General features: G+C 43.3%; 1 protein-coding gene across 1 annotated transcript; it reads right to left on the reverse strand.

Moving 5' to 3' along the window:
* Window positions 1-20: 20 nt before the first annotated feature.
* Window positions 21-26,254, reverse strand: LOC148415507 (mediator of RNA polymerase II transcription subunit 13-like). The gene is made up of 30 exons (XM_088427586.1): window positions 25,433-26,254; window positions 23,237-23,471; window positions 21,426-21,594; window positions 17,127-17,272; window positions 16,856-17,053; window positions 15,933-16,127; window positions 15,537-15,693; window positions 15,346-15,453; window positions 14,488-15,204; window positions 13,729-13,945; window positions 13,145-13,175; window positions 12,944-13,065; window positions 12,773-12,863; window positions 12,497-12,693; window positions 12,227-12,414; window positions 10,183-11,075; window positions 9,932-10,099; window positions 9,627-9,850; window positions 8,969-9,164; window positions 8,542-8,872; window positions 7,660-7,876; window positions 6,265-6,456; window positions 4,831-5,054; window positions 4,614-4,756; window positions 2,794-2,952; window positions 2,063-2,245; window positions 1,845-1,990; window positions 1,575-1,739; window positions 1,000-1,100; window positions 21-811 (listed from the first exon to the last, which is right to left on the reverse strand). The coding sequence occupies exons 1-30, from the start codon at window positions 25,496-25,498 to the stop codon at window positions 679-681; spliced, it is 6,312 nt and encodes a 2,103-aa protein (XP_088283712.1). The 5' UTR covers window positions 25,499-26,254; the 3' UTR covers window positions 21-678.
* Window positions 26,255-27,013: the final 759 nt, after the last annotated feature.

A 27,013-nucleotide genomic window follows, 5' to 3' on the forward strand; every position in this document is an offset into this window, starting at 1 on the left:
AAAAAAAGAAAAAGACAGCATTGGTGTCATGTAGACGCACTTTATTCCTAAAACAGAAGCTGCACCATCAGTAGCGGCACACAATTATATGTACACATATACACACACGCACACACACGAGATTACCTAAATCTGTTATATAAAATATATCATCTGACAATGTACCTTTTGAATTCCTCTTCAGAGCTCATTTGAGTTAAAGTGTGCGAGAGCGTCTGGAGCCCCAAAGGGGGGGCGGGCGGGCGGGCAGGCAGGGGGGGGGGGGCGGGACACGACGCCGGCGCTTCCCGCCCGCTTCCAGGCGTCCACTTCATGTTTACAGCGTGGCGATAAAAAGGCGTGTACCCTTCTTTGAAAAAATAAGATTCTAAAAGTCATCTACAGCAAAAAGTTCACCACTTGTTCCAAAGCCACTTCCTGTACGCTGAGATGTACACACCCGCTAAGGATTCGGAATATATAAAAGATATTAAGCGTTAAAAATTCCACATTTAAAAACTTACAATAAATAATATATGCAGGCATTTCATTAGGATAAAATTTCATCGATTGCAATCTACAGTCATTAAAAACTCCTTTTGACGAAACCTCCCTTGATCATCCCAAAAATGGATTCTTGGCATCTGATTGGACGCTGGCGGGGGCGCCCCCGAGGCTTCTTCCTGCTCCTGGCGAGCGTCACAGCATGTTCATGATGAAGTTGTACATCTGCGTCAGCACCACGAAGTGAACCGGCAGACACGAGCGCCGGTCCTGAGTGGCCGGGTCGCACGTCAGCCACGAGAGGGCGTTGTACTGCTCCAGGACGAATCTGCGAAAACAAGACCGCCCCTTCAATGCCGAGGACGTATTTTTACGTCTGGGGGATTCACGCGGTCCTTCCCGAGCAGACGCCTTTCTCTCTAATTTCCTTTTTCGACGTGAGTTAAGGAGGCCGTGACTTTTTGACCCGTTCGCTGGCCGCCAGGTAAAAGGGGAGCTTCCGAATAAGTGACTCACCTGAGGACATCTGAGGTGTGGTTGGAGTCGAGGGGGTGGGAGTGTTTACTGTGCAGTAGCTCGTCTGATTGGACAGAGGACACGTGCAGGTGCAGGGAAGCCTGGCGGGGACAGAGTTCACGTCGTCACGGGGGAGAAAAAAAAAAGGCCAAAAAATAGGATATCTTTCTTTTTTTTTTACTGAAAAATAAAAAAAAATACAAAAAAAAGCACTAAAAATAAAAAAAATACAAAAAATGTAATTTATAAATATTGCAAAACTAAAAAAAATACCAAAGGTACAAAAATACTTAAAAAAAAACAATACTAACAATAACATTATGAGTAAGAAGCATTACAAATAAAATACTAAAAAATAGTAAAAATGTAATTGAAATACATTACCGAGAAACTAAAAATCATGAAAAAAAATACTAAATAAAAAAAAAAAATTAAATAAAAATGACAATAACTAAAATTATATAATTTAAATACTAAAAATATAAACATGACAATTAAATAAACATTAAAAAAAAATTATAACAGATAATAATAAAAAAAAAAACAACTAAATTACAGAAACTTTGATCCTGTACCTTGAGGAAGAGAGGACACTGGTTCTGAGCTTGAGGACAGGCCGACCAGAACCAGTCGGGCAGCGGCCCGGCTTTGGCGGTGGACACAAAGTAACCCAGCGCCATGGGCTGCTGCAGGATGTTCAGGGCCTCCTCGTGGGACTCCATGCGATCCGCGCTCTGGCCCTGCAACACGTGGCGCCATAGAAAAACATTCGCCAAACGCTTCATTGCGAACCGAATGTTGGGCACCCCCCGCCCGCCCGCCCGCGTGCGTGCGCGCGTGGTTACCTTGCTTCCGTCGCCGCCCTGGTGGTAGTGGGAGCCAGGCGAGTGAACGGGGGAGGCGGTGGGCGAGTTGGGCAGGATGCTGATGATGTCCGGGTCCACCATGTCGTTGTCGAACAGGTCGAAGATGCCCATTCCGTCCGAGCCGTCTGCAAAGGGGCCGGGGGGTTTGCTACGTTCCGCCGCCGACCGCGCTGACGCGGCGCCCCGCCGACGCTCACCTGGATTGATGGGGTTGAAGTTGATGTCGATGGGTTCCGACGTGTTGGTGTTGACCTGCACCATGGCCGAGGTGGGGAACACCAGGATGTGCGTGCACGACGTGTCCTGCGGCGTGCTCAGCTGCGACGTCTGCATGTTGAGCGTGGTGCTGCGGCCGAACACCGAGCCCGTCGACACCGAATCTGCATCGCCGCAAATTCAGATTTTACGCCTGATCTTTGATTTAGATATCCCAAATAAACAGGCGTATACGTGGAAATTTGTCATGTATGTGATGTCCTCAATTGTAGGTAAATAAAAGTTGACATTGAGGAGCGATCAAAACATTTATTTGATTATCAGTGGACCCCCGTGTTACAGCATCCCTGGCTTACATTTTTTTTATGTTACAATATGGAATACAGAGTTTTTTCGTTCCCTCTTTATGAAATGTTCCCGGTTTTGCGACAAACCAACTGTCATGACCCTAGGGGCTTGGCTATATTTGTGTTGTTTTTTCTTCATCTGCAGGCGTTTTTAGGTAATTGCACTTATTTATTAAAGCACTTTTACATTTACTGTTTTATTTTCTACACTGAACAGTCACAGTAGACTTTCCTTGAAAGTGGAGACAAAAAGGAGGTTGTTTTCGTAGAAATCCAAGACATTTTTACCAGTAACTCAAAACTAATATCCCCGATATAAGCCATGTTTCGTCACATGTATTTGCTCGACTGTTTTTTTTTGTTACCTGGCATGACCACAAAAGAACCCTGGGGCTCCATGGCGACCAGGCAGGCGCTAAGGATGCTGGGAGTGTCGGCGGCAGAGATGCCGCACATGCGGCACGTCTCCTTCAGGCGCTTGCTGAGGGACTGGAGGTTCCTCCTGCTCAGCAGAATACTCCAGTCTGGAACGAGGACAAGCGCATTGACTTACTTGTCTCCGTGCTCGACAAAATCGGCCTCCGCTCGCAAAAAGCTTTTTCATCTCTCTTCAGGCGCCGCAAGACAACTAGAGGCGTTTCCCTCGCACTGGAACACTGCTTCTTCATATTTTTAGACAAGAGTACCACTCACAGGAAATAACAGCTTTCCACTAGACTTAAAAGGGAAGCAAAGTTAACCCGTGAGCGCTATTTTGTCCAATCCTTTGACATTTACGTCAATATCAAAATGGAATAACATTGAAAGAAAACAAGAGGGAGCTGAAATTTCGCCCAGAGGGTGACATGTCAAAAGCACTTAGTTATTACACTATTATGAGCGTGCCTTCCTTGGGCTAAAATGATGTGGAAGAAAACCACCATAAAACTGCACAAGGGTTAAACATTTGCTTTATGATGCTTTCTTTACGGGACCGCTCATCCAAATCATGCTTTTCTGATCATCGTTTCATTTCTGGGCGCCGGTAACCATCATTCGTGACTCAGCTTCTGACTGTCACATGACCGACCGCGGAAAAGGGCTGAGCGGTAATGGGTCATCACATGAGCTCTGAGCAACTGCGGTGTTATTTTCAGGCAAAATGGCCCCTGAAATGATTCTTTTGCTTAAATCATATTTTTCCCAAACGCGATATTCATCATGCCATTTTAAAACGTGTAGAGCATATTCACGTTAAATCACAAAAAAAACAAACACTTTTTTGTTTTGAGTTCAGACGTTCAATTCCAGGCAATTATTTAAACTTATTGAGCTATTTTCACTAGTAAAAAGTTTGCATTTAGTCTGTGTAAGAAAAAGATTTGACTCATGTATACATATTCATATAACAGCATTTTGCCACCTGCTGTTGACTAAAGTTTTATGGCAGCTCGCCTCAGAATGTCACATGACTAAACGTGGAACACAGGTGAGCGATGATTGGTCATTACCTCAACACCTGGGATGTCATTTTTCCAATTGACTAGTAAAATGTGTTTTGAAAGGTATTCATTGCACATTTTATGTCATTGGGTTATTAAATAAACTTTTACTGCTGAAAATGGACATAAGTTTAGTATCCCTTTAAGGTTAAATACAACTAAACAGCATGTTAAAAAAAAAAGGGACTGTATTGGATAGAAAAATGTAACGTTATGCACAATTGGGTCATTGAATTGAGAATTCATACAACTAGAGTGAGCCCACAAATTGCACTTAGGAAATAACTGCATCAGAAGGAATTTACATAAAATTAGAGATGGGAGATGTACGATAACAAAGTATTGGCATCTGATTGATACCTGGCCTAATTTCAAGGTATCAGTACTCGCAAAGTCAGCTGATACGAGTTTCAGCCATTGTTGGGAGTAGTTTTACGATAAACTCGAAATCACCTATGGGAGAACAGCAAATTGCCATCGCTTTGATTAAACTCTAAGGAAAATGCTGCATTGGAATAGGTAGGGCTTTTTTTTTTTTCAAATGGTCTGTCATTGTTTTGTTTTTTTGAAAGGGGAGTTGTCAAAAGAAATAACGGTATCGACGCTTGGTATCGGTGACAACAGCTCACTCCCCCATTCTGTTTTTTTAGAGCTTCCATTTGAATCAAATGATGAATTTAAAAATTTGGCAACGCTGCGGGTACCTCTCAGCTCGCCGTGGCCCATCCTCCCCAGCCGACCAATCACCACCCGCCACGGCAGTGACGTCACCTGCACCAGGCCCAGACACCAATCCCACAGCTTTTGCAGACCCAGGCGTCGGGCGGAGCCCATTTTCCTGCGAGCCCTGCGACCGAGCGCGCAAGTTAGTTTTAAGGCCGCGCGGAAAATGACGGTCGCCGGCGCCCGGCGGGCGCTCACCTGTTGGGCACGTCGATGCTGATGATGCAGCTGTCCAGCAGCTCGCCGTGCTGGTCGGTGCAGGAGGCCAGCAGCCAGCGCTGGTCGTGAGACAGGCAGTAGCCCACAAAAAGGATGTTGTACTTCTGCGACGCCTCCCCAAACGTCTCGCCCAGCTCCGTCTGCTTGTCTTTCACCGGCGCCAGAATAAAAGGCGGAGTGTACAGACGCAAACACTCGGGCCTCTATATGGACAGAGGAAAAAAAAAAAATGTTGGTTTGAGAAGCTCAAGATTTCAAAATCCTTTGGGGGATTAACTCGTTCAATCCCAAAGACGGATTTTTACGTTTTTTTTTTAAACAGTCCAGGCATCAAGTCCCGTGTACTTATTTATATATTTTTTTTAAATGTTTGTAGCTTAAACTAAAAATGTCAGGTACTAAAGGAACTAAAGTAATGGATCAGGTAATTTCAGTACTACAATCAATTACTTTGGAACTTTATTATCTAAAGCACTAGTACTTTAGTCCCTCAAGTAATCAATTACTTTAGTACTAAAATAAACACATTTACTTAAATACCAAATTTCCCCAAATAATCGATTACTTTGGCATCCAATTACCTCAAGTGATTGATTACTTAATTAGCTTAAGTAAATGGATTATTTGAGTGGTATATAATAAAAATAATGAATTACTGTAGTGCAGAATTACCTAAACTAATCAAATATTTCAGTCCTATACTTTATTTTCTGAAGTACTTGTATTTAGTGCCTCAAGTATTCAATTACTCTTGTACTAAACTAATAATTTACTTTACAGTAATCAATTACTTTTGTACTAAAGTACTCATTAACTTTAATACTACAATACCTAAAATAAATACTAATACTGCAACTAGTTACCTTAAGTAATTGTACTTAATTAGCTTAAGTAAATAGATTATGATACATGACCTCAAATAATTAAGTAATGTAATACATAATTACCTGAAGTAATTAATTATTTCACTAAATCCCTTATTTGAGTGATGGTACTGTAGTACATAACAACCTAAAGTAATCCATTCTTTGGTACTTTATTATCTAAAGTACAAATACTTTAGTGCCTAAAGTAATCAATTATTTTAATAGTAAATGACCTCAAATATTCAATTACCTTGGCACCCGATAACCTAAAGTAATTGATTGCTAAAATTACTTAATACGCTTAGGTAAATTGATTATTTGAGCACTATATTACCTCCAAGACATTGATTACTTTAGGATTTATTATTTCAGATAGTTCAAGCCATTTTTAGATCCTCCTTCACCTAAACTCGGATTGAATATCTGAACTTTGTATAAAACAAAAACAAAAGACATGTATTTTGGATTGAATGAGTAAATTGATATGAACGCAGCTTCCTTCCTCTTTCTTTTTAAGAAGCGAAAGGCGAGACTTTCCCAACTCTACCTCGGGGTTTTTGAGAGCCATGTCGATGGCGAGGCCGGGACCGAAGCCCGTCAGTGCCTTGAAGTTGGTGGAGTTGGGCAGGGGCCTTCGGCACTGCGTGAAGACGGAGAAGGCCAGCGACTTGAGGTGCTGGCTGTAGAGATGACGCTCGCCGCTGTGCACCGGCTGCAGGAGGTACTGGCACGGAACGATCTGACGGGACGCAAGCGCATGTGGGTCTTAACATGTTTGCAGTCGCAACTGTTTGGGAGTGGGGAGACTAATGAGAGCTATCAAAAGAGGTTCAATAAGGAGGTGGTAAAAATAACATTGCAACGTATATCTCACGCTACAGATGATCAAACGTCAGTCAGCCTAATCATAAATTATTAACCTGATGGAGTTTCAAGTCCACAACACTTTGAATGCATATGTTAATAATGAAGCTCAGACATTTCTTGTTCTTGTTTTTTTTTTTTTTTTTTTTTTTTACACTTTCAATATTGTTAACTTAATCTAGCGCTACTTTTTAAATCACAGAGATCAGGGTTGGGTAACCCAAAATGAGATATTAGAAAAATGTTTGGTTAGCTAAGATTTAAAAAAAAAAAAAGCATGTTAATGTTTCTTTTTACGTCTAAATTTCAACTACAAGGTGGTTCTCAAATGGCGGTACATGAAAGTTCTTTTAAATGAAATTTAACAGGGTTTCTGCAGGTATCTGCAGACCTAATTTAATCATTTTCAATGCACTGAAACATTTCTTTTCAAATCAAGGGCAAATGAATTGGAATATGAATCAACTCTGCTAATTTAGGTTACAGTGACATCTTTAAAAAAAACAAAACAAAAAAACTTTAATTTGCAGTTACACGGACGTGCATCATCATTAGAGTCGCAATTTTGGCCATGAATAAAAGATGTTAGACTCTCTTAAAGTTACTAAAAATGTAAAATATAGATATTGCAACAAATAGTTCCAAAGTTTAATAAAAGGCACAGTACTTTTGTCTGTCAGTATTTTGTTTCCTACATTGAAAAAGCTTTATACTTTACGTGCCTTTATTCCAAAATAGCAATTTCAACTCCATCAAGTATATAATTTGTGAGTTACCTGGATTTATGCCCTAACTATTTAGAGGTGTTGCATTACACCCATCCATCTTCTTCCAGTAAACGCTTGTAACTAGATCATGTTCAGTGAGTCGCAGCATCATCATCACCGCCATTAGCGCTAATTCTCTTTGACACATTGACGCAACTTTGTGTCAGCCCCTCTTATCACTTTGCACCTGAAGTAACCGGCTAATGAGCCCCCCCCGCTCATAATCGTCTCCCGGTGGGACGGAGCCACTGAGTGCATCCTGCTGTAGAAATCGTGGGAGGGAATCTCACGAGAAAAATCATGACACGGACCTGCACGGAGACGGCGTTTCTGATACGAGCGGGAAGGAACTGGAGCATCTCCATGTAGCAGCGCAGGAGGCCCAACGTGTAAGCGCTGGAATGGACCTCGCGATCGGCGTCCGTGTAGCTGAACGGATCCACGATGTACACCACGATGGCCGGCGGGTAGGAGATGGCGTGGGACTCGCCGTCCGTGGGCTTGCCCACTTTGTCTCTGTCCATTGTGCTGTGGGGACGAACGTAATGGACACTTTCCATTAGGGCCTGAACAATATTTTTTCTAGGCTAATGCTGATTTTTGTCAGAAGAAAAAAACAACAAACCACATTACAGATTTAATCTTGCCCTGTATATATATGTTACTATAGTAGTTGAATGGGAATGATATTTAACACGTGTATGCTTAATTTATGTTGCACTCTGTATTTTATTTATTTATTTTTAACTGTGACTTGAGTGCCATTCAGGTCAATTAGTTGCACGGCGTCCTTGCACTGATCACCTAATCATATCTCATAAAAACGATTTGCTTTGGAATGACAGGTCAGAAGAGTGATTTTTATCAACATATATATTTAAAGAGAAAAGATTACGGTATGGGTTTATGAGTAAAAAAATAATGACACCTGTGTTACTTCAATATCATACGATATAAATGCAATAAATAAATAAATAAATAAATAAAACGGCAAATATTGGCCATTCGTCGGTCCCTAGTTTTAATACTTGATATTGAACCAATGACTTATAAATAACCGATGTTAGAATAAGTCACACGTTTAAGATAATGGATTCTCAAGTCCAGACAGCCGCCCAACCTCTGGTAAAGCTAATAAAAATAACGACGAAAGTAGAAATAATAAAAAGCATGCTTCCACAGGAATGACTTACCTCTCAGGAGCCTCACTCGAGCTTTGAGCAGCGGCACCATTTTCGGCGCCCGGGCCCTGCGGGTTCGACTGGGGCCCGTTATGCGCGGCGCTGCTCTGCAACCCGCCGGCCCCAAACTGGTTGTAGGCGCCCGGCTTGGCTGACGACAAGCCGCTCATGGCCTGGGGGCCGGAGGGGGCGGATGGAGGTGTGGTGTTGATTTGGGCGGTGCAGGTGGCGCTCGCTTGTCCTGAGGTGGCGCCGGAAGAGGCGGAGTTCTTAGAGGACGGCGCAGTGGGGTTGCGCTGGGAGAGGAGCGAGCTGTCCAGAGACTGCTCCGATAGGTAGGGGGCTGCGGGAGGAGATGTGAGTGAGCGTCAAAGTTCTCAGCGTTGAGCGGCGAAAAAAACAGACGCAAAATACTGGCTTTAGAAAAGGACTTGCGCACCTAGATCGTAGCGGCACACTTGAGCAAAGACTTTGAGTTTATTGAAGGCTTCGCTGTTGGCGTCTCTGGCGGCCATCTTGAGGAACCAGTCGCTGAGGGGCTGCTCGGCCATGCTCCTGCCTTCTGTGCTGCCAACCTTCAGGATGCCCTCTGAGTGACTTCTGCAGATGGGTCTGTGCTGCCCAAGCTGGCATGCCTGTGGAGAGGACAAAAGTCTGTCTTGAGATAATGATCTTTTTATTCATTTATTTTCAATTATGGAATAGAGAAAGGCTGATGTTTTTTTTCAAGGCTGATACCGTTAACGGTTATTCAAGGAAGGCCGATGAGGCCGGTATCTGGTGCCGATAATGTCGACTAAAAGCGAAAATATTAGCGTCAAAAAGAAAACAAAAATATTAACTTTGATGTCTTTTGCAAAACGTTTTTATCTTACACATCTCAACATCTGTTTTAATCATTTTAAGGCTGGGGCAAAGTGTTATTTTTTTGTTAGTAATAATGTTAAACTGTTTTACTTCCCTTTATATTTGATTATTTTTCCTTCAACGTGTTTCCTGATTATGTTCAGTAATCCACAATAAAAACGTTTTAAGAAATGGGTGGTTTTAGAAAAATCAGACTACCAACTGCGGAAAGGTGAGCACGGAGTACACACCTCATACATAGCGCTCAAATCTTTAAAGAAGGTCTTTGCCCGGCAGAGGAGCGTTTCGCTCTCCGGGCAGACCACGACAAAGCCGACGTCCCTCTGGGAGCCGAATGGATCCAGGAGCAACTTTTCCCAGTAGGGCAAACCGAAGGGGGACAGTACCACGAAATCGTATTCGTAGCCGACCAGAAACGTGGGGATGGGCAACGGCTCAGGAGACTCATCTGTACCTGTTTGCAGAAAAAGAGGACAGGTTTAAGCGCAGGAGCGGACATAAACTTTGAATGCGTGTTCTCCACTGTTGTACGCACCGTAAGACCCCCTCCCGGCCATCTTGTGGAACTGTTGCCAGGTGAGGGGTCCTTGCACCCCCCAGGAGCGCACGCTCCTCTTCTTCTGAATGGCGTCCTGCAAGACAGGCTGGAGGGACAACAGCACCCGCAGCACGTCCTGAGAGAACAGCTTGTTCATGTCTGCCGCTTCACCGGGGAAGAATACAGAAACATTTTAGTCCATGAGCCGAAAAGAAGAGGACTTAACATGGAAGAGAAGGGATGCTTACATTTGCATTTGGGCCACTGATGAAGGCAGGTGCTTTTCACGAGCGTTTCGTCCACCTTTCCTCCCGACATGTTGTCCATGAACTGCCTGCCGTGCTCCAGCGCCATGTAGCAGTCATTATAACAGTCTCTCTCCTCCACCCTCACAAAGGAGCTGGGGGCGGAGCTGAGAGCTTTGGGGTACTCCACGCCGGCCATCGGCGCAAACGGGTTGGTGCACTGGTCCTGCAGCAGCAGAATGAGCTCATCTGGCGGTTTGTCCTTCAGGCCGCAGGACTTGTGTTTGCCGGACGCCCGCAGCTCTTCGAAGCAGCGCTCCGTGTCGCGGCCGGCGTCGGAGCCGCGGCCCACCACGTCCAGCTCATCCTCCAGGAAGAGCCCGGCCGACTGGCCGAAGCGGCGATTGGCCACGGCGCTGAAGCCGCACGTGCAGGGGTACTGGGCCTCGCCGTTGTCCTTCAGGTACACGCCCACGTCGGCCCCGCGGATGTTCATGTTGCACACGCACACGCAGCAGCTGTCGAAGTTGCAGTCCTTGAAGAGGTTCATGACCGACTCGGAGAGGATGAGCGTGACATAGAGGCTGTGGGCCTCCGGGATGGAGGGGACGGTGGCCGGCTCCACCGAGCTGAGCGGCCGGCAGGTGGAGGACGTGGAAGCGGGGGAGTAGAGGTCGGAGTTGTCATACTTGAGCGAGCCCTGGACGCTGGAGGGTCCGCGGGGCGTTCTGGGGGTGCGCGGCGTGCGCGGCGTGGGCACCGAGAAGCGAGGCGTGGCGGGGGAGGGGAGGATGCCGGCGCCGCTGTTGCTGGGAGGGGCGCTGCTGGACATGAGGGGCGTGTGGGTCTGAGGGGTGTGGGTCTGGATGTCATCGGGCTCCACACTTGGGATGTTACTTTCAGAGAAGAAAAAGGAGACGTGTTACAAGTAGTTCACACTTTAGATGTTGGCAGACATCAAAACTCTTTGCAAACAATTGGTCCTATAACAATAAAAAAAATCTTTATGGGTGTCCCATAAAATGTGACGTCACTGTCGTCTAACAGCCTTTTCTTGCTAAAACATCACATTTTAATAAGGTGTAAAACATTACAATACATTCTGGATTTAATATTTTCACACTGAAAAACAAAATTTTCTCAATTCTGTGACAGGCTTTCATCCAAAATTATAGCCAAGTATTGGTTAATCCCCCCCAAAAAAGTAAAATAATAAAAAAAAAGTCTTGTTTTTAAATCAGAGGATGAAAATAAGATCATAAATAAATTAAAAAAAACAAAACCCATGACCTAATTGTTAAAATTAATTAATGACAATTGCAATGATTAATAATAGTTGTAGACCTTTAGCCCAGTCAAACTCTGTCTGTTTATAGGAATTGGGTAAAAGTCATGCAAATGAGCCACTACAACAGAATTGCCTTTGTTACCATGACGACACGGTACAATACTGGTGGATTGCGATGAGGCAGTGGCCTCGACTAACCCAGTGTAGGGGGGAAAAATATTTCAATTGGAAAAAGTACTTTAAATGCATCAATTCAACTGTGGACATTTAACATTTGCGGAGTTTTGCAAATTTATAAAATCTGTATCTTCAATTGATGAATTTGTTTATTTTGGCAGATATTCAGACATATAAATTTTAAATCAAGTCATTTTTGACACTGTTGCAAATTCTGTTGCAATCACAAAACGCCTTTTAACTAATATTTAAATCATAAGCGTGTAAAAGGTCTTTATTTTATACATTTTTGTTTGTAGATATTCACAAAATTATATTTAATATGTCGTTTTTTTGGCAAACTGCTGCAACCACAAAACTATTTTCAACTAGTTCTTGAAGTTATAAGTGTGTAAAAGGCATTTAATTTAAAAAGGTGATGCACTGTGATAGTGAAATGGTATCAATTTTAACATGACATTTAAACAGAAGTTCTTCTTCTTACACTGTCCACTAATGTCTCCAATTTGTGTCTGAGGTTTTCGTTTAAAAAAAAAAAATGGATTGAACAGTCCTGTACTCCAAAACAAATGAATTTTCTACCTGTCTTTGGTCACCACCGGCGGCATGAGCTCCATTTTGCCGATGGGCCAGCTGCGCATGTACACGCACTTGTGCTCGGGCAGCTTGATGGGCAAAAGACACTGGCTGGGCAGCGTCTTCAGCGGGGCGTACATGGAGCAGCCAATAAACGGCTGACTCGTCTCCGGCTTGTACACGAAAGAAAAGTCCTACACGAAAAAGAGGCGGTCCGGATTTTTCAAAACGGAGTCGAGTGTGCGCTCCGAGCCGGGGGTGGGCGGAGCGGCGTACCTTGACTTCAGAAGGTTTGGGGCTGCAGAAACCCTCCTCTACCTCCATCTTGAAGTGGTTGTTGAGCTGGCTGCCGTCCAGCAGGGTGAGGCCCGCCCCCGTTTCCAAGCTGTCCTTGCTGCCAGAGTTCATGGGGGAGTAACCCTGTTGTTCCAGAGAGGGCGGGGTGGGAAACATCTTGTGGAGATCTGCCGTGCCTGCCCAAGGAGGGAGGGTGTTACTTCCCTTTTGGAAACGCTCGACGGCTTAAAAAACATCTGATGAAGATAATCTTACTTATACAAGACAAGGGGTCCAAAGAGGTGGGCTTTGCTTCTTTGGAGACAAACTTCTCATCTACACCAGCGCCGGCTCTTTTGGATCCGGGCTTTGTGATAGATCGGAGTCAATTGATACAGCGACGTTTTTACCGCTTCCTAAAAACACCGGGAGAATGTTCATACTTACCGCTAACTCATCTTCATCCGAATTGAAGATTTTATCCAAGTCGCTGAAGGACACGGCCAAGTCGTTCTCGTGGATGAGGCTGGTGGAGGCGGCTGGCTTATTACCCGTTGGACCTTGACCTTCTGCAACACATGTACACAAAGCACAGCATCAGAACGCGCTCGCTTTGGATTCATGCAATGAAATACTGAAAACACTCACCGTCGGCTGAAGCCCCCGATCCGTCATCCAGCTACGATGCAGAAGAAGAAAAGAGACGAAGAGAAGAAAAAGTCAATTTTTTTTTCTGCAAAATCAATTTTTATTTAATAAATCTAACATACATTCATTTCAAAAACATTCAGTTGAAATTAATCCTGTGCAAAATGCTCATTTTAAATTGGTTTTAATAAGCTAAACATTTATGGATTAAGAAAAAAAAAATTGCTAATCATAGCCATAACCTACTTGAATGCTGTTATTCAGTATTTAGTTCTTGCCAAACGCACAAAACCTCAATTTCCCGATTTAGCCTTTTTTTTTATTTTAAAACATTTCAAACTGTTATTCACATCATTTAGAGACATACGCAAAGTCCATCCATGCTTGTAACTGGCTAAAATATGAAATTTTTGAAAGACTTACTGTTTATGCAATCAAAACCTCTTGATCTGTCAAATACGATTCCCCCGTAGACAGTAAAGCCAATTTAACCAATTTTGCAACTTGCTGAATCCCAAGTCTTAACATACAGTAAAATTATTATGAAACCAGTAAACGGCAGCCTGACTTGCGAGGACACCAACCTTGTGTTTCTTACTGCCGTCCCTCTCAGCGCCAGTCTTGTCCCTCTTTTCCTTAAAACTGAACTCCTCGTCCCCGTCGTCAAACGCGTAAGGGTCCGGTTGCTCGCTGTGTTCTCCGTCCGCCGTGGCGCAGGCCAGGTAAGTGTTCCTCCGTTGGGCATAGGTCTTCACCAGATCCTGGGAGACTTTGAGAGGCTGCATGGAGCCTGCCATCAACCTGAGGAGGCGATTTGGTTGCATTTTTTTTAATTATTTTCAATACCGCAGATGAAGCTGATAAAAAGTATTAAACATACAATTACTTAAGTAATTAGAGATGGGCAATGGGTTGGTCCCATGGGGTGTTTGGTAACCTCATTTTATTAACTGCTCGTGATTTCTATGTAAGAGTTTTTGCCTCTCTTTCTTTCCAGGTACTTTCCTGACTCACTGAACCAGTTGTATGATTAACCCTATAAACTTTTTTGTATTGGGGTATGCAACAAACCACGTGACCAACACATGTAATTATTTGAATGATACTTTGATTTTTTTTTATTTTACAAACGTAATTATATTTCTACTTAAAGAAATATTCAATCATTTATGAAATTTCAAAAGTAATATTTTATCTCAAATTGATTTGACTGTTATTTCCATGTAAATTTAATAATATTGAAACCACATATAATACCATGAAATCACATTTGGCGATTTTTACTGCTGAAGAAGGCTTTAAAAAAAAAAAAAAAAAAAGACTGACTGTGGTAAATGACTTACTCTGTAACAGACACGACACTTTCCGCTCCCATGCCACATCCGAAGTCATCTCGTACTTTATCCACAGGTAGCAGAGGTGTGTGAAAGACGGCCGCCTTCTTCCTCGGCAGATTGAAATACTTCCAGGGGTTGTGTCCGGGCTCTTCGTTGGGGTTGACGGCCGACCCGATAAAGACGGTGGGCTCCAATGTTTCGTTAAAGGGAGGGGGAAAAGGTAAAGGCATGGGTACGTTTTCTGGAGGGGGCTCCTCCGACGAGCTCTTCTGAGGCAGCAAGCACGGCTCCACTGAAGGCGGGTAGAAGGGCTGATGAATGGGCGTGGAGTTCTTCATGCCACCCGGAGTCAGTTCGCCTTCGACGTGGTCGCAGGGGTGCGGGCTGAGCGGCGGGGGCGGCGGTGAGCCGACCAGGTCGGCGGGAGGGCCGTGGGTGTGCAGCGTCGGAGCTTTGGGGGGCGCCGCGGCGTCCACGTGGTGCAGGCTGGGGTAGGAGCCCTCCTCCTGCCCTCGCAGACACAGCCTCTGGGTCTGAGGCTCCAGCGGCTGCTCGTCGCTCACAGAGTTGCGGTGGTGAAAGGGAGTCTGCGGCCTCTTCTGCTGCTTCTCGCCCTTTTCCAGCTTCTCGGCCAGCTTGTGCTTAGGGACTGGCGGGGTGGGCTGGCCTGACGACGGCGGGTGTCCTGAGGGGTTGTTAGGCCGCTGTTTCTGATTCTTATGTCTAAGCGAGAGGGAGCGGGCAAGATGTTCATACATTTAAAGTCTCGTAAAAAGTACATTAGTGCATTATAGCGTTTACTCATATTATGACCGGGGTCATAATATATTTGAGGAAATCCCATAACACCAAACATCAGCATACCTCGAACAATTGCAATGCGGCCTGTGGACGGGTTCCATGAAATCCCATAGCCCGGCTTTATCGGCCTCCTCCTCACAGGTCCCATTGGTCAAGTTTGTAAACTTCCTCCTACCATAGTAAGAAATGACATTTAACAAGATATTCCTGGCATTTCTCGTTTTTTGAGCAAAAGAAGAAGTGCTTTCACGTACTTGTTCCCTGTACGATTTATGTTATACTCCTGCCAAACGGACTCTACCATGTGGCTGGCCAGCCGCCGAGGGATTTTCCCCCCGTGAAGAGTGTTGTTGGAACTGTAGCTGTCGGACGCAGAGGACAGTTTCTGCCACCTCTGTGCTGGCTGATAGTCTAAAATGGAGGCAAGACAAACGTGTTACATACAGTTGCTATTTTTTTTTTTTTTTTTACCTAATAAAAAGTAAGGCGGCAGCTAATGATTATTTTATCGATTAACCAATGAATCAGATTATTTTATCGATTAATCAATGACTGATTTTTAAAAAGGATGACTTGCTGAAAGTCAACTATGTCAAGGCACCACCGCCTGTACCTGCACCGTATATTTTGTAAAATTGGTCTGGTCGTACCAGTCTGCGCTTCCTCGGGTGATGTTGGTGGCGTCAGCGTGACAGAGGACATGGCGGGATCTCTGTGAGTGGCCTGGCCCGGCTGAGTGCCGCACATGCTTCCTGAGGTGTTAGATGAGCCTTGAGGGACCACTGTCGGAAGATCCGTAAGAGGGAGGAGCACCAAGCAGGAAGGGTACACCATCCTCACCCCAGCTGGAGAGAACACAAATAAAAACTCAGACCGTTGACAAGAAAACGGATGGAAAAAAATGAAGGGCTGAAGAGTTTTGAAAAATAATCCAATTGGGATGTACTTTTCTTTAATATTGCTATTGTGATATAACGTGTGTAGAGCTGTCCCGATCTTGTAGATATCAGTCCCATATCAACCAAAAATTAAATATAATTCAGCGATAGCTTCAAAGAGTAGCGGTTGTCCACATTATGTTTTGTGGAAAAATGCATGTTCTATTACGAATCATATCGTAAACATAAATGTAAAAAAAATAATAATCCACTGTGTACCTTTGTTATTGTGTCTTGCATAATATAGTGATTATGTTATATTAGTATGATTCTTTGCACATTCACAAATGAAGCCAAAATCATTCTTAATTTAATCAAATCAAAGAGATTCCCAACTCTAATAAAAAAATATCATATTTCTTAAGGTTTTTGTCTTGTATGCAAACAAATCTGTGGCTCTCACGTCCAACTTAAAAGTCATGTCAACAATGTGTAAACATGCACTATACTTCTTAAGCACTAAATTTCTTGAGACGCCTATTTAAAAACCTAAATAACTACTACAGAACCAAGCTTACAAACCTATTTTTTTTTTAACTGCAGACTTTGTCATTTGTTAAGTGCATCCTACAAAAATGTGACGTTGATTTGAATTTGATTCATTGCTCAGCTCGTAAACTGTTGCGATGCCTCACCAACGAGGATCTCCACAGCCGCCAGGGAGTCATCCTCCCAGTCGCCATCCTCCAACTTTTCTTCCTGGATCTCCTTAGGATTGGGGCTGATAGGATAAAACTGCCGCCACTCTTCAATCAGCTTCTGAGTCGGATGGTCCGACATTTTGAAGCCTTGGCCCGTGAGAGTCCCGTTCAAGCCATACGGGCTCAAGATGACTGCAAAGCAGGAACGGCGTGTGAACAAAAGGATTTATCGTGTCAAAAACGAGCATAATCCGCGCAGATCTACCTTGCAAGGGGCTGGAGCTCTGCTGGGCTAGGCTCAGGTGCTCCTCACTCAGCCGCTGCAGAGGCTGGTGTTGCGCAATCTCCACGCTGGTGCACACGTTGCTGTCGCCGTGCACGAAAAACGTGAACGCGCAGGACAGGTGCTCGCTGCGATGGGGACGAGAGAGACACGGCGGCACATTTAATACGCCGGGATTAGGTCTTTGAAACAGCACAATGACACTTTGGAACGAGGTGTCAAGTGAATCTCCTGCTGTGGGGGGAACCTATTTGAAATCAGGAACAAAAGACGAGGGATCATATTCTAAATAGCTTCCATCTGACTGCTTTAAATGTGTTCAATACTTTCAACGGCCATTTTGCAATAAAAGTGTAAAACGAAAAAAAAAAAACTTGTACAGCCTTAAAATACTACAACAATAGACATCATTATTTCCATTTCTAGAAGCGGCCAAGTGCACTCAAATAGGACTTGTTGACATAGTTGGTGTAAAACCACAGTGCTCGCTCAGCATTTTCCAAAGGCTGACCCTGTTTACTGGCCAGCAAGGGCGAGCGACAACAACTATGTTAAAAGGAACTGAGTCAACTCCCACTTACAGCACTTACAGCATGTTTATTAGACCACCAGCCAAATTAAGCTTTAGAAAATAACAGCAAAAGGTAATTATTTACTTGCATTCTTTGGAGCGAAAAGTCTGAAGCAGTTGAATGTTCATTTGAGAAAAAATGTTGAGCGCTCACTGAAAAACAAAAGTCTACACGTTCAAACTATTTCATTTGCATCCCTGTATTGGAATACAGAATATTTGACAAAACTGACTAAACTAAAATGAACTAAAATTCAGTTCTCGTTTAGGCCATAGTCAGAAAAAAAAAGGGCAAATCCTATTTTTCCTCAAAAGTAAAAAAAAAATTTCACTTTAATTTAACAATGGCAAGTGTGCTTAGACAGAATATGTAGTGATGAGAGATTCAAATCAGAGGTGGCAACTTGTCTAGGACCACCCTTACACTTAAGGTGAAAATTTTGATATCTTTTACTACCTTGCCATTTTAAAGTGCATGCACTATTCTTAGACAAATTGATACCCACCACACTTTACTTACATTAATTGCATATTTGAATTTAAATGGATCAAAGAGGATACATTTATTTTATTTCATGAAAACCTGACTGGGGGTGTTGTGTCATCCTGGGCCACCCCACAGAAAAAATAAATACTAAGGATTTGGATTTTTTTTTAATTCAACTCAAAATGTTTCAATGTCCCAATCAAAAATTGTTTTAGATCAATTTGATCATCGATAAATCATTGCAGCTCAAAGTGCACCATTGATTACGCATCGTCACGACCTGCTGAGCTATCAAACAACTGCAATTAATTGTCAAGATTGTGTGCTGCATAACACAATCTCAAAATAAACTACATTCATTGGCTTGAGATGATCATTTCAGTCTTTGTCAGAATGACAAAGAATTTTCAACCCACTTAGCATGTGCAACCGCATGGAGCCGCTTCCCTAAAATAGCACTGAGACCTTCTTTAAAATACAGTGGCAAACTTAAGATTTTGGACTGCCATGGACTTAGGCAGCTGTCTAAACTCACCTCACGGATATCATGTCACCTCTACCATGAAAATGACTATCTAAAGAGCTTACTTACCTTCATGCTTGCTATGTCCTGATTACTCGCCAAAGAGTGAGTGAACTTCTCAAATCTCACCAGAAAAAATAGCATGTAAATCGACTACGCTGCAGAATGCGCAAAAAAGCCCAGCTGCGGTGAAAAACAAGCATGTGGATTCAACACATTGGAGCACTCAAGGCATCTACTTTTGATCGCCTTTGTTTTAATTAGGCCTGGCCCGGATCCAGCGGAGTCCGCTCGGGGCGGAGCAGCCGACATGTTTTGGCATTGTGCGCAGAAACACATCGAGACGCAGGACAAGGAGCCCGGCTTTTCCTAACCTAACTACCGGGATGTGCTCCAAAAGGTGTGTTGTCTCGCGTCACGTACCGCCGCACACAGAACACCATCTCACGGCGGAGGAGGTCACACGTTAAGACAACCGTGGCTACATGTACCTAATATGACACACGTTAACTACCGGCAATGCAACTCGTGAGATTATCCGGAAACATGAAGCGGACAACAAACTAACTAACTCACACAACCTGTTAGTTGCCAAATAGTGAGACACTTGAAGTGCCGCAAGTAGCTGACAACATCTGTAAGCGCCGCTTCTCCAGATGATCCCAGATGGGAGGAAGTAAAGGATGTTTCAGTGTATAAAACCCCCGAATAGTATAATGAATGAGAATATCTACTTGGCTGCAGTACGTATAAATACTTTACAACATATGTTGAAAAAATTCCAGAACTACTGTTGTTGAAGCCCCACACACTGAATAACGCCAAAACACATCTTGTTTTTTTTTTTTTGATAAATGTGCTGAATTGGTTCAAAGTGAAGAAGAAAACTTGTAGTTTGGGTTTCAAATGTATTTTGGTGACACCAGTTATGGAATGTTTCCTGACAGTTTGGATATCATCACAAAATCGGGACTCAACACTGCGAGGATTCACCGAAAACAATACAGCCATGGTGGGCAAATTTATTTCATGTTCCATAAGTCACCCGAGCTTTAATGAGCTTCTATATAAATGTTGCATTGTGCTCAGCGACCCGGTTTGGGACACTGCAATGAAGGATCTCATCAAATAAGAGCTGTCCACTGCCTTGAACAAAATAATGCTCAAACAAAAGCAAAACCTTTATTAATTTCTTCTTTTAAACTCATGTAAAAATAAGTGTTGTGTTTTGTCAGCCACTGCTTGTTGCAGACAGTTTTTATTACGGGAAAATACTTTGAAAACATCCTATCTTGAGAAAATAAGAAATTACCGTATGCAATTTGAGATGGTTATACACCAGCAATGTGACCAAATCCAATCCAACTAAAAAAGTTGGTAGCCCCAATGTGGAAGTGAGTGTGGAGCCCTGAAATTTATTATTATTATTTAATTAACTTACTGAATCCCAAACATGATTTTTTTGGTACTTTCAGAACCTTTATCTTATATCTGAAGGATGTTTTTTTTTCTGTGCTGTTGTACAGGTTGGTCTGAAAATGGCTGACCCAACACTAAATGGGTTAAGCTGCTTTTCATGATCCATGTGTGCTCCCAAAAAACAATGAATCATCGAACACTCCTTAATCATACTATATACATATATATATGTGACATTTTCACAGAGGGGAAAAAAAATGCACCTCAAAGGTGTCACAAAATTTGAACAAATTCTTGATTTGTTTGGGGGCTTTTTGCAACTCATTTCAAAAGAAGGCTGCCAGAACTTGCTCTCCAAGTTGAGATCGAAAACTTGACTCTTTTGAATTTCGCTCCAAGTCACATTGTGGCAAAAGCAATGCTAGCACAGTCGTAAAGTGATAATTACAGAACATATCTGTGTGAAAGCTCCCCCATAAATCTAAAACAATCAAATGGAAAACATCGAGTATGGCACTAGGAGGCACATTTATTTACGGCCGTACTGAGGGGTTTTCATTTGATTGTCTTTCTTATTCATAGCTTCCAAGTGTTTTTCATACCAACATTTTGTGTAATAACTTCAGTACAGTAGCGCTAGCAGCAGTGGGTAGCACTTGAGGCTAGCTGCATTAGCAGCACTCAACTGTCTCACATATGATGGGGAGAGCCATGGAATTACTCAGGAAAATTAATAGATGTAAATGACTCGTCTAACTTTTTAACAAACCAGGCTTACCTTAAAGAGTAAAAATCACTACTCCGGTTTTGAAGGCATTTGTCTAAAATCCCACTGGTTTCAAAAGAGCAAAATAGTGTCACACGGTTTCAATTTAAAAGAAAAATACCTAAAAATTACATTGTCTGTATTCACAACTGTTCTTTAAGCAAGCAAAAATATCTATTTAGATTTTTTTATGTAAATACCCCATTATTTGACAGGAATGTCAGTAATATATCCAGATACCAACATTGTCTGTCGCTGCGGCTCTAAAGGAAACGGCCTCATTGAAAGAACAACATACAAATGAAAGGCCACCATTCAGAACCCAAGTGTGCAAATTTTGCTGCCGCGTTTATCTTTAGCAGTTGTTCTGCTGTGTTTGCATTGCAAAGAATTTGCCCTGGGGTATGTTTAAGGTGTATATAGCATTTAATTGGAGAGAGGAAGAATTGGTGTTGGTTTACAATGAAAAAAGTTGCATAGTGAGAGCCCAATAATTTGAGGTGCGGGGGGCCTACCTTTTGTTGATGACCTTCTCGTCCTTCTGATAGGGCTTCACGAACCACTTGCCGATGCGCACGAAGCCGCGGTTCATGAGGCAGCGCTCCAGCAGGTTGTGGATGGCTTTGAACAGGAGCGTGCGACACTCGTAAGACAGGCCGCTTTCCCACTCGCCGTCCTCCTCGCCTAGAGAGAGGCGGAGACGTTAGAAAACTGGAAAGGCACACGCACCTGAATGTAACCCAGCGGGCATCCTCGATTGTGTGTTTAAGTATGATCAAAGTTGTCAGTCAGGTTTCAAAAGTATAGACGGCACGAGTGAAATTGAAACAGTCTTTTGTCTTAGATGATAATATTTTCAATCCTGGGTGTAACTTTTAACCAGACAAAGAGTATGTGCGATGCACAAACTTCAATTTTTACATAAATGTGAATTCCATTTTAATGTTGCCTTTTATTTGATGTAATACATTTTTTTTTTTTAATATGTGTAAAAAAGAATTGCATTTTGACATCATTTCCCCTTTGTTCAAAGGTGTCCCGGCACAACCGGCAATCTCTGCATCCACAGCTCAAAGAGCGATGTTCGGTCACGCTTCGGCAGCTGTTAGCAAAGAGTGCTCACAGCTGATGCTGAACCACCACAAATTGTGAATCCAGGCCCATTTTGTGACAGTACAAGAAACACAACGTGGTTCAGTAATGCAAACAAACAAGGTGAAAAAGGTGAGACCGATGAGGAGCACAATTCACAAACAATTGAAATCTACTTTCAGGAGAATTTGTATTAAAGTCCATTGTTTTGAAATTATTTTCAGAAGTGCAGGACCGTTTGCATTTATTACATAATAGAAGGAAAAAAATCTGTATACTGCTCAAGCGTAGAACATAAAAATGACTGAAATATAATAAAATTAAAAATCTATGACCAGAGTTATTCATGAAAAAGGGATATCATTAGAGTATGCATTTGTTGATTATTTTATAAAAAGACAAGCTACGCGGGGCGGGGATTTGGCAATACATAGGGAATTGCCTGTGTTTGCTCTGCGCCCCAAATGTCTAGCGATGACCCTGGGCTGAACCAGCGATGATGTCACCAACAGCCCGACACAGCCAGAGTTTCATGAGCGGCTCTCGCACTGATGAACAAGGCAGCTCGTAGCTGTAAGGAATCTTGAATTCATCAACGATGCCTTATGAAAACGTTGCTGTAATATGCCTCCATTTGGCGTTGAATCGTATTCCCGGACCGCATACCGAATCGTGACCATTGGATTGAATGTTTCGATGCAGATAGGCGTGATGTATTTGGAACACGCCCATGTTAGAATTCCCCAGGTGTACCTTATTTAGTAAACCACCCAACTTTGTTGCTTTGGCCCCATTTGTAGTGCGACAGGCTCATATCCATTTCAACCCATATTTGTACTTGACTCCTGCCCAAGAAGGCGTGTCCCACTGACAAATAAGTTATACAATCCTGAAACAGATCGTCTTGAATGGCTTGCCGAAAATCAAATTCCACAAGCGTTTTTGAGGAAAGCTGCTACATACCGGCCTGAATCTCCAGTGGCCGAGAGCCAGCGGATTCCACACAGCTTTGGAGTACTGACTCACAACAACATCAGATGTTGTATAATCCAAATGGCGATGGAAAGTAAGCGTGTTGCTTTGCAATGGTAAATTCGGGCAAATCATTCCCATGGAAGAGCTTTTTATTCCACCTGTGTGTTAACTCTAATTTCAAATCCCATGAGTGGTTCTTTTTGAGGGAGTATACTTTACACACACACAAACGACACGGAATCGGACATCACGCGCTTACTCAAGAGCTCGTTGTGGATGAGCTCTGCGAAGCTGGGGTCGTCGCCCCACCAGAAGAGCCAGAGCTCCCGCCGACCGGGGGTGTGGTGCCGCCGCCACACGCTCAGAACGTCGGCCGCCATGCACCGGCTGAAGCTGCACAAGATGGGGTCCTCCTCGGTCACGGGGAAGAGAATGGGCGACGAGGTGGGCCCTTCCCACACAAAACGGCGCCATTTTATCCCGGTCAAATCGGCCTAAAAGAAAGAAGGGAGAAGATGGATGTCAGGTTCAAGGCAAATAATGCAATTCCTTATCCTCGCTGCAAACCTCCGTCTACTGTCAATGACCTCTATTACTCCATCTCAAAACAGCTCGTCAAGGCAGAAGGCCACCCACAGCTCTGAGTTTTTTTTTTTTATCATTAATGAGACTTTCCTTGCATGTGTTTGATCTGAAATGTGTGTGAAGTGTGCCACCAGAGCTGCTTTACATGAAAAATCAACATCTGGTGTGAAATGGCACTTTTAGTCCAACAAGCCAATGCTGTATGATATTTTGAAATACATCATAGTTAGAGAGATGTAACAGTTGAATTGAACATTAACCGATTAGTCATGATGTGCTAAAGAGTTGACTGCTAAAGAGGTTAAAAAAATAGCTTGAAATTCATGGGAAATTTTGTGATTTTTGAGTGGTGTATAGGTGACTAGAAAACGTATTATGCATGAATTGATAATTGAACATCTTTACTTATACCGTGACATGTACTCAACCTGATGACTAACCGATAACATGAAACAATACCACAATACTTTTGATGCATAAAGTTTTGAAATGTATATATTTTTTTTTAATTTAATGAAATTAATGTCAAATTTCTATTTGTCTAATTTGTAATTTTTAGTTTCTGATCATAATCCCTCAGACCAATAATTGACTTTTTTTTGTGTGTGTTAATCAAAAAAGTAGCTCTTCAAAATAATCAGTACCCAATACTAGACTAATAATATATTAAGGTTAGTGTAACTGAAAATTGAATAATACTCGCTAAGAACACTAAGCAGTGATAACAGAAATTGTGATGTGTATTTTTTCAAGATATTTTTTGGTTTTACTTATTTAGCTTATCTTTTATTTATTTTATTGTGTTCTATATGGATTTTTTTTTTCATATTTAAAAGCAGAACATCTTCCTGAGACCTGGCCTTATCATTTGCATCCACTGCTGGGTCCATTTTGTCTCAGCGAGACAGCAATTGCATCTTCTCCAAACACATGATACATCATTGAAAAGTCCATGATGATCTCGATTGAGCACACTGGGACTTTTTGGGATCCCTTGAACGGGTCAAAAGATACAGACAGAAAATAAATGTCCATTACAGCGGATACAAATGAATACGATGGGCCTCAGGAAAACATATAAATGACAATAACCATTTTGTCCAAATCACAGATCCATCTCAATTGCATCTCAAGTGATGGCGACTATCTCAGTTGACTCATGAGAAGCGATATCTGACAGATACAGACAACCAAGCATTCACAGTACACTCACATTTTTTGGACCGTATTGAGTGCCTCAAATAACCCGACGCATGTTTTGTGCGGTGTACCACGGGGACAACATGCAAACTCCACACGCGAATGCCAAACGTTCTCTGTAACTCCTGCTACATAAATAACGACTTGGAATTAACAGGCATCCTGTATACAGTCATAATGAGCAGCAGTAAAATAAACAGGCCTGTTTGGAAAAATGACACAAACACACAAGCATAATGATTAATGTGCCAAAGTTGGCAGAGCTCAAGCGCACGTCAGTAGAACCTGATTAGTGGGTAAAACATTTAACAGCTGACGGGCTCGTCTAACACGACGTCGTGTTCGTAGTAAGCCTCGCTCGTAATTAACGCGAATGTCATCGCATTGTGTGCATCCGACGCGGCATACGAGCCCTCTTCTCAAGGCAAGCGGGCACCACTTGGCCCCGCAGTGTGTGTGCTGCTCCTATTATGGAAGTTGGCCGAGATCACGATTTGCAAGTTGCAGGCCCCGATGCCTTCACGCCAGTCTGCAAGTGACGTTACAAAGCTCGGCAGCCTGATTAGCCAAAATGGCTTTCTGTGGCCTCAGCGGGCGCAGCTAACGAGCTAGGCTAACTGCACACACACATTACATACATCTACACACAAACACATTCGCACTGGCTTACCAGGCAGAAGAGGTTGGAGTGGCAGTCCTCCAAACTGGCCCCGTTGGGTACAAAGCACGAAGTCATCCTTGTCACTGCGTCGTCGGAACCATTAAGTCCATGGTCTCACACAAGAACTGTTCGCTCGGGGGTTGGGGGGGTGCGGGAGGGGGGGGGTTAGCGCCTCTACCACCAGCCGCCGCTAGTCAGGCAGGCAGACAGGCAACTTCCAGCCGGCGCTAGCCCGAAAGCTAAGCCAACGTTATGGATCGCATCGAGCGGAAAGACAAGCATCGAGCTAAAACGACTCATCAATCCGATCCGAAACGTATTGTCCGGTGGGCTTCCAGCGAGCGAGCTGGCGTAGGGGCTACATTACCGTAAATATCAAAATAGCACGAGTTAACATGACCCGGATTGACTACCGCTGACTAAGTGATATTCGCGGTGCAAAAAAAAAAAAAAAGAAAATACGGGGAGCTCCGAAAGTGAGCGAAAAACTTCAGCCCCGAAAGCGCAAATGCTAATGGCAGCTAGCCGATCTGAAACAATTTCAAGGCAAAGGAACTGTGTGTGTCTGTCTTGTCTGTCTGTCGGTCTCTCCCCTCCCCCTGGTCTCTCTCCGCTAGCCCGCTAGCAGACGAGCTAACATACCAGAGATCCAACAACGCTAGCCTCCATAAAACAATTAGCTCCGCCGCCCCCCCGTTTCGCTAACGAGCACCATGATGCTCCCCGAGCGATCCCCCCAAAAATCGTCCCCCCGGAGAAGGAAGGAAACGGCGAGACTACTCATCGGCTTGCGCGCCCCCCTGCTTGCGCTCCGCGGCTCCAGCAGATTTCCATTATTTCAGCTCATGGATTGAATTCTTTAATGGCGGCCAGGAGGACAAGTCTGCCTCTCGGCTGTGATTGGCCATTTGCCGCTAATGGGGGCGTCATCCGGCTTCAAGTAGCTCCATGACTTCACAGTTTACAAGATGAAAGCTCCACTTCCATCTGTCATACTACTGTCACTGGTGCTCAGCCCTTCAATGATGTCTCTCGGCTGACACGTTGCTCGCCGCAACGCGTTTTAATCAAAAGTTCGCACTTTTCAATTCAAACTTCATTCCTAATTCCAGTTATTGATCGCTTCTGCGACATTTCACCGCCCATCCAAACCAGTCCAGCTTCGACATAAAAATGCAAATCAAATCAATGTGAATACTCCTGGTCGACATATCACTTGTATTTAGGTTCTAAAAGTTCTTATGAAAGTCTACATTCTTCACCCTCGCATATTATTTCACAATGAGTCAACTAAAAACATCCCGTTGTTGTCATTCCAAATTCAAACCACGCAGCTCATTCAGAACAGCTCGACACTTTCCAAGAATTCCCTTCTGCCTAAAATTCCAGATTTTGACTAGATGCACGATTAACCATCCCGTCTTTCTTCTGCATTATGTATATATTTAATATATTTAAGTCTCCAATTCTACATTTTAACATTAGTTTTTTTCAGTTTTGGTTCAACTTCACTTTATCACCATTTATATGCAACGTAGACTTGCCTTTTCCTTTGCAAAGTATGCAGAATTAAAAAGCTATTGCAATACC

Source organism: Hippichthys cyanospilos, chromosome 11 (genome assembly GCF_059441005.1).
Source record: "Hippichthys cyanospilos isolate Australia breed blue-spotted pipefish chromosome 11, RoL_Hcya_1.0, whole genome shotgun sequence".
Classification (NCBI taxonomy): domain Eukaryota; kingdom Metazoa; phylum Chordata; class Actinopteri; order Syngnathiformes; family Syngnathidae; genus Hippichthys; species Hippichthys cyanospilos.

What these genes read in the sequence shown, in the direction of transcription:
- LOC148415507 (XM_088427586.1), bottom strand. Translation starts at nt 25,498, where the DNA reads ATGACTTCGTGCTTTGTACCCAACGGGGCCAGTTTGGAGGACTGCCAC. An exon ending in CATCCACAACGAGCTCTTGA is followed by an intron (nt 21,595 to 23,236) that starts GTAAGCGCGTGA and finishes GCCTCTCTCTAG; the next exon opens with GCGAGGAGGACGGCGAGTGG. An exon ending in ATTTGAGCGCTATGTATGAG is followed by an intron (nt 9,165 to 9,626) that starts GTGTGTACTCCG and finishes TCCTCTCCACAG; the next exon opens with GCATGCCAGCTTGGGCAGCA.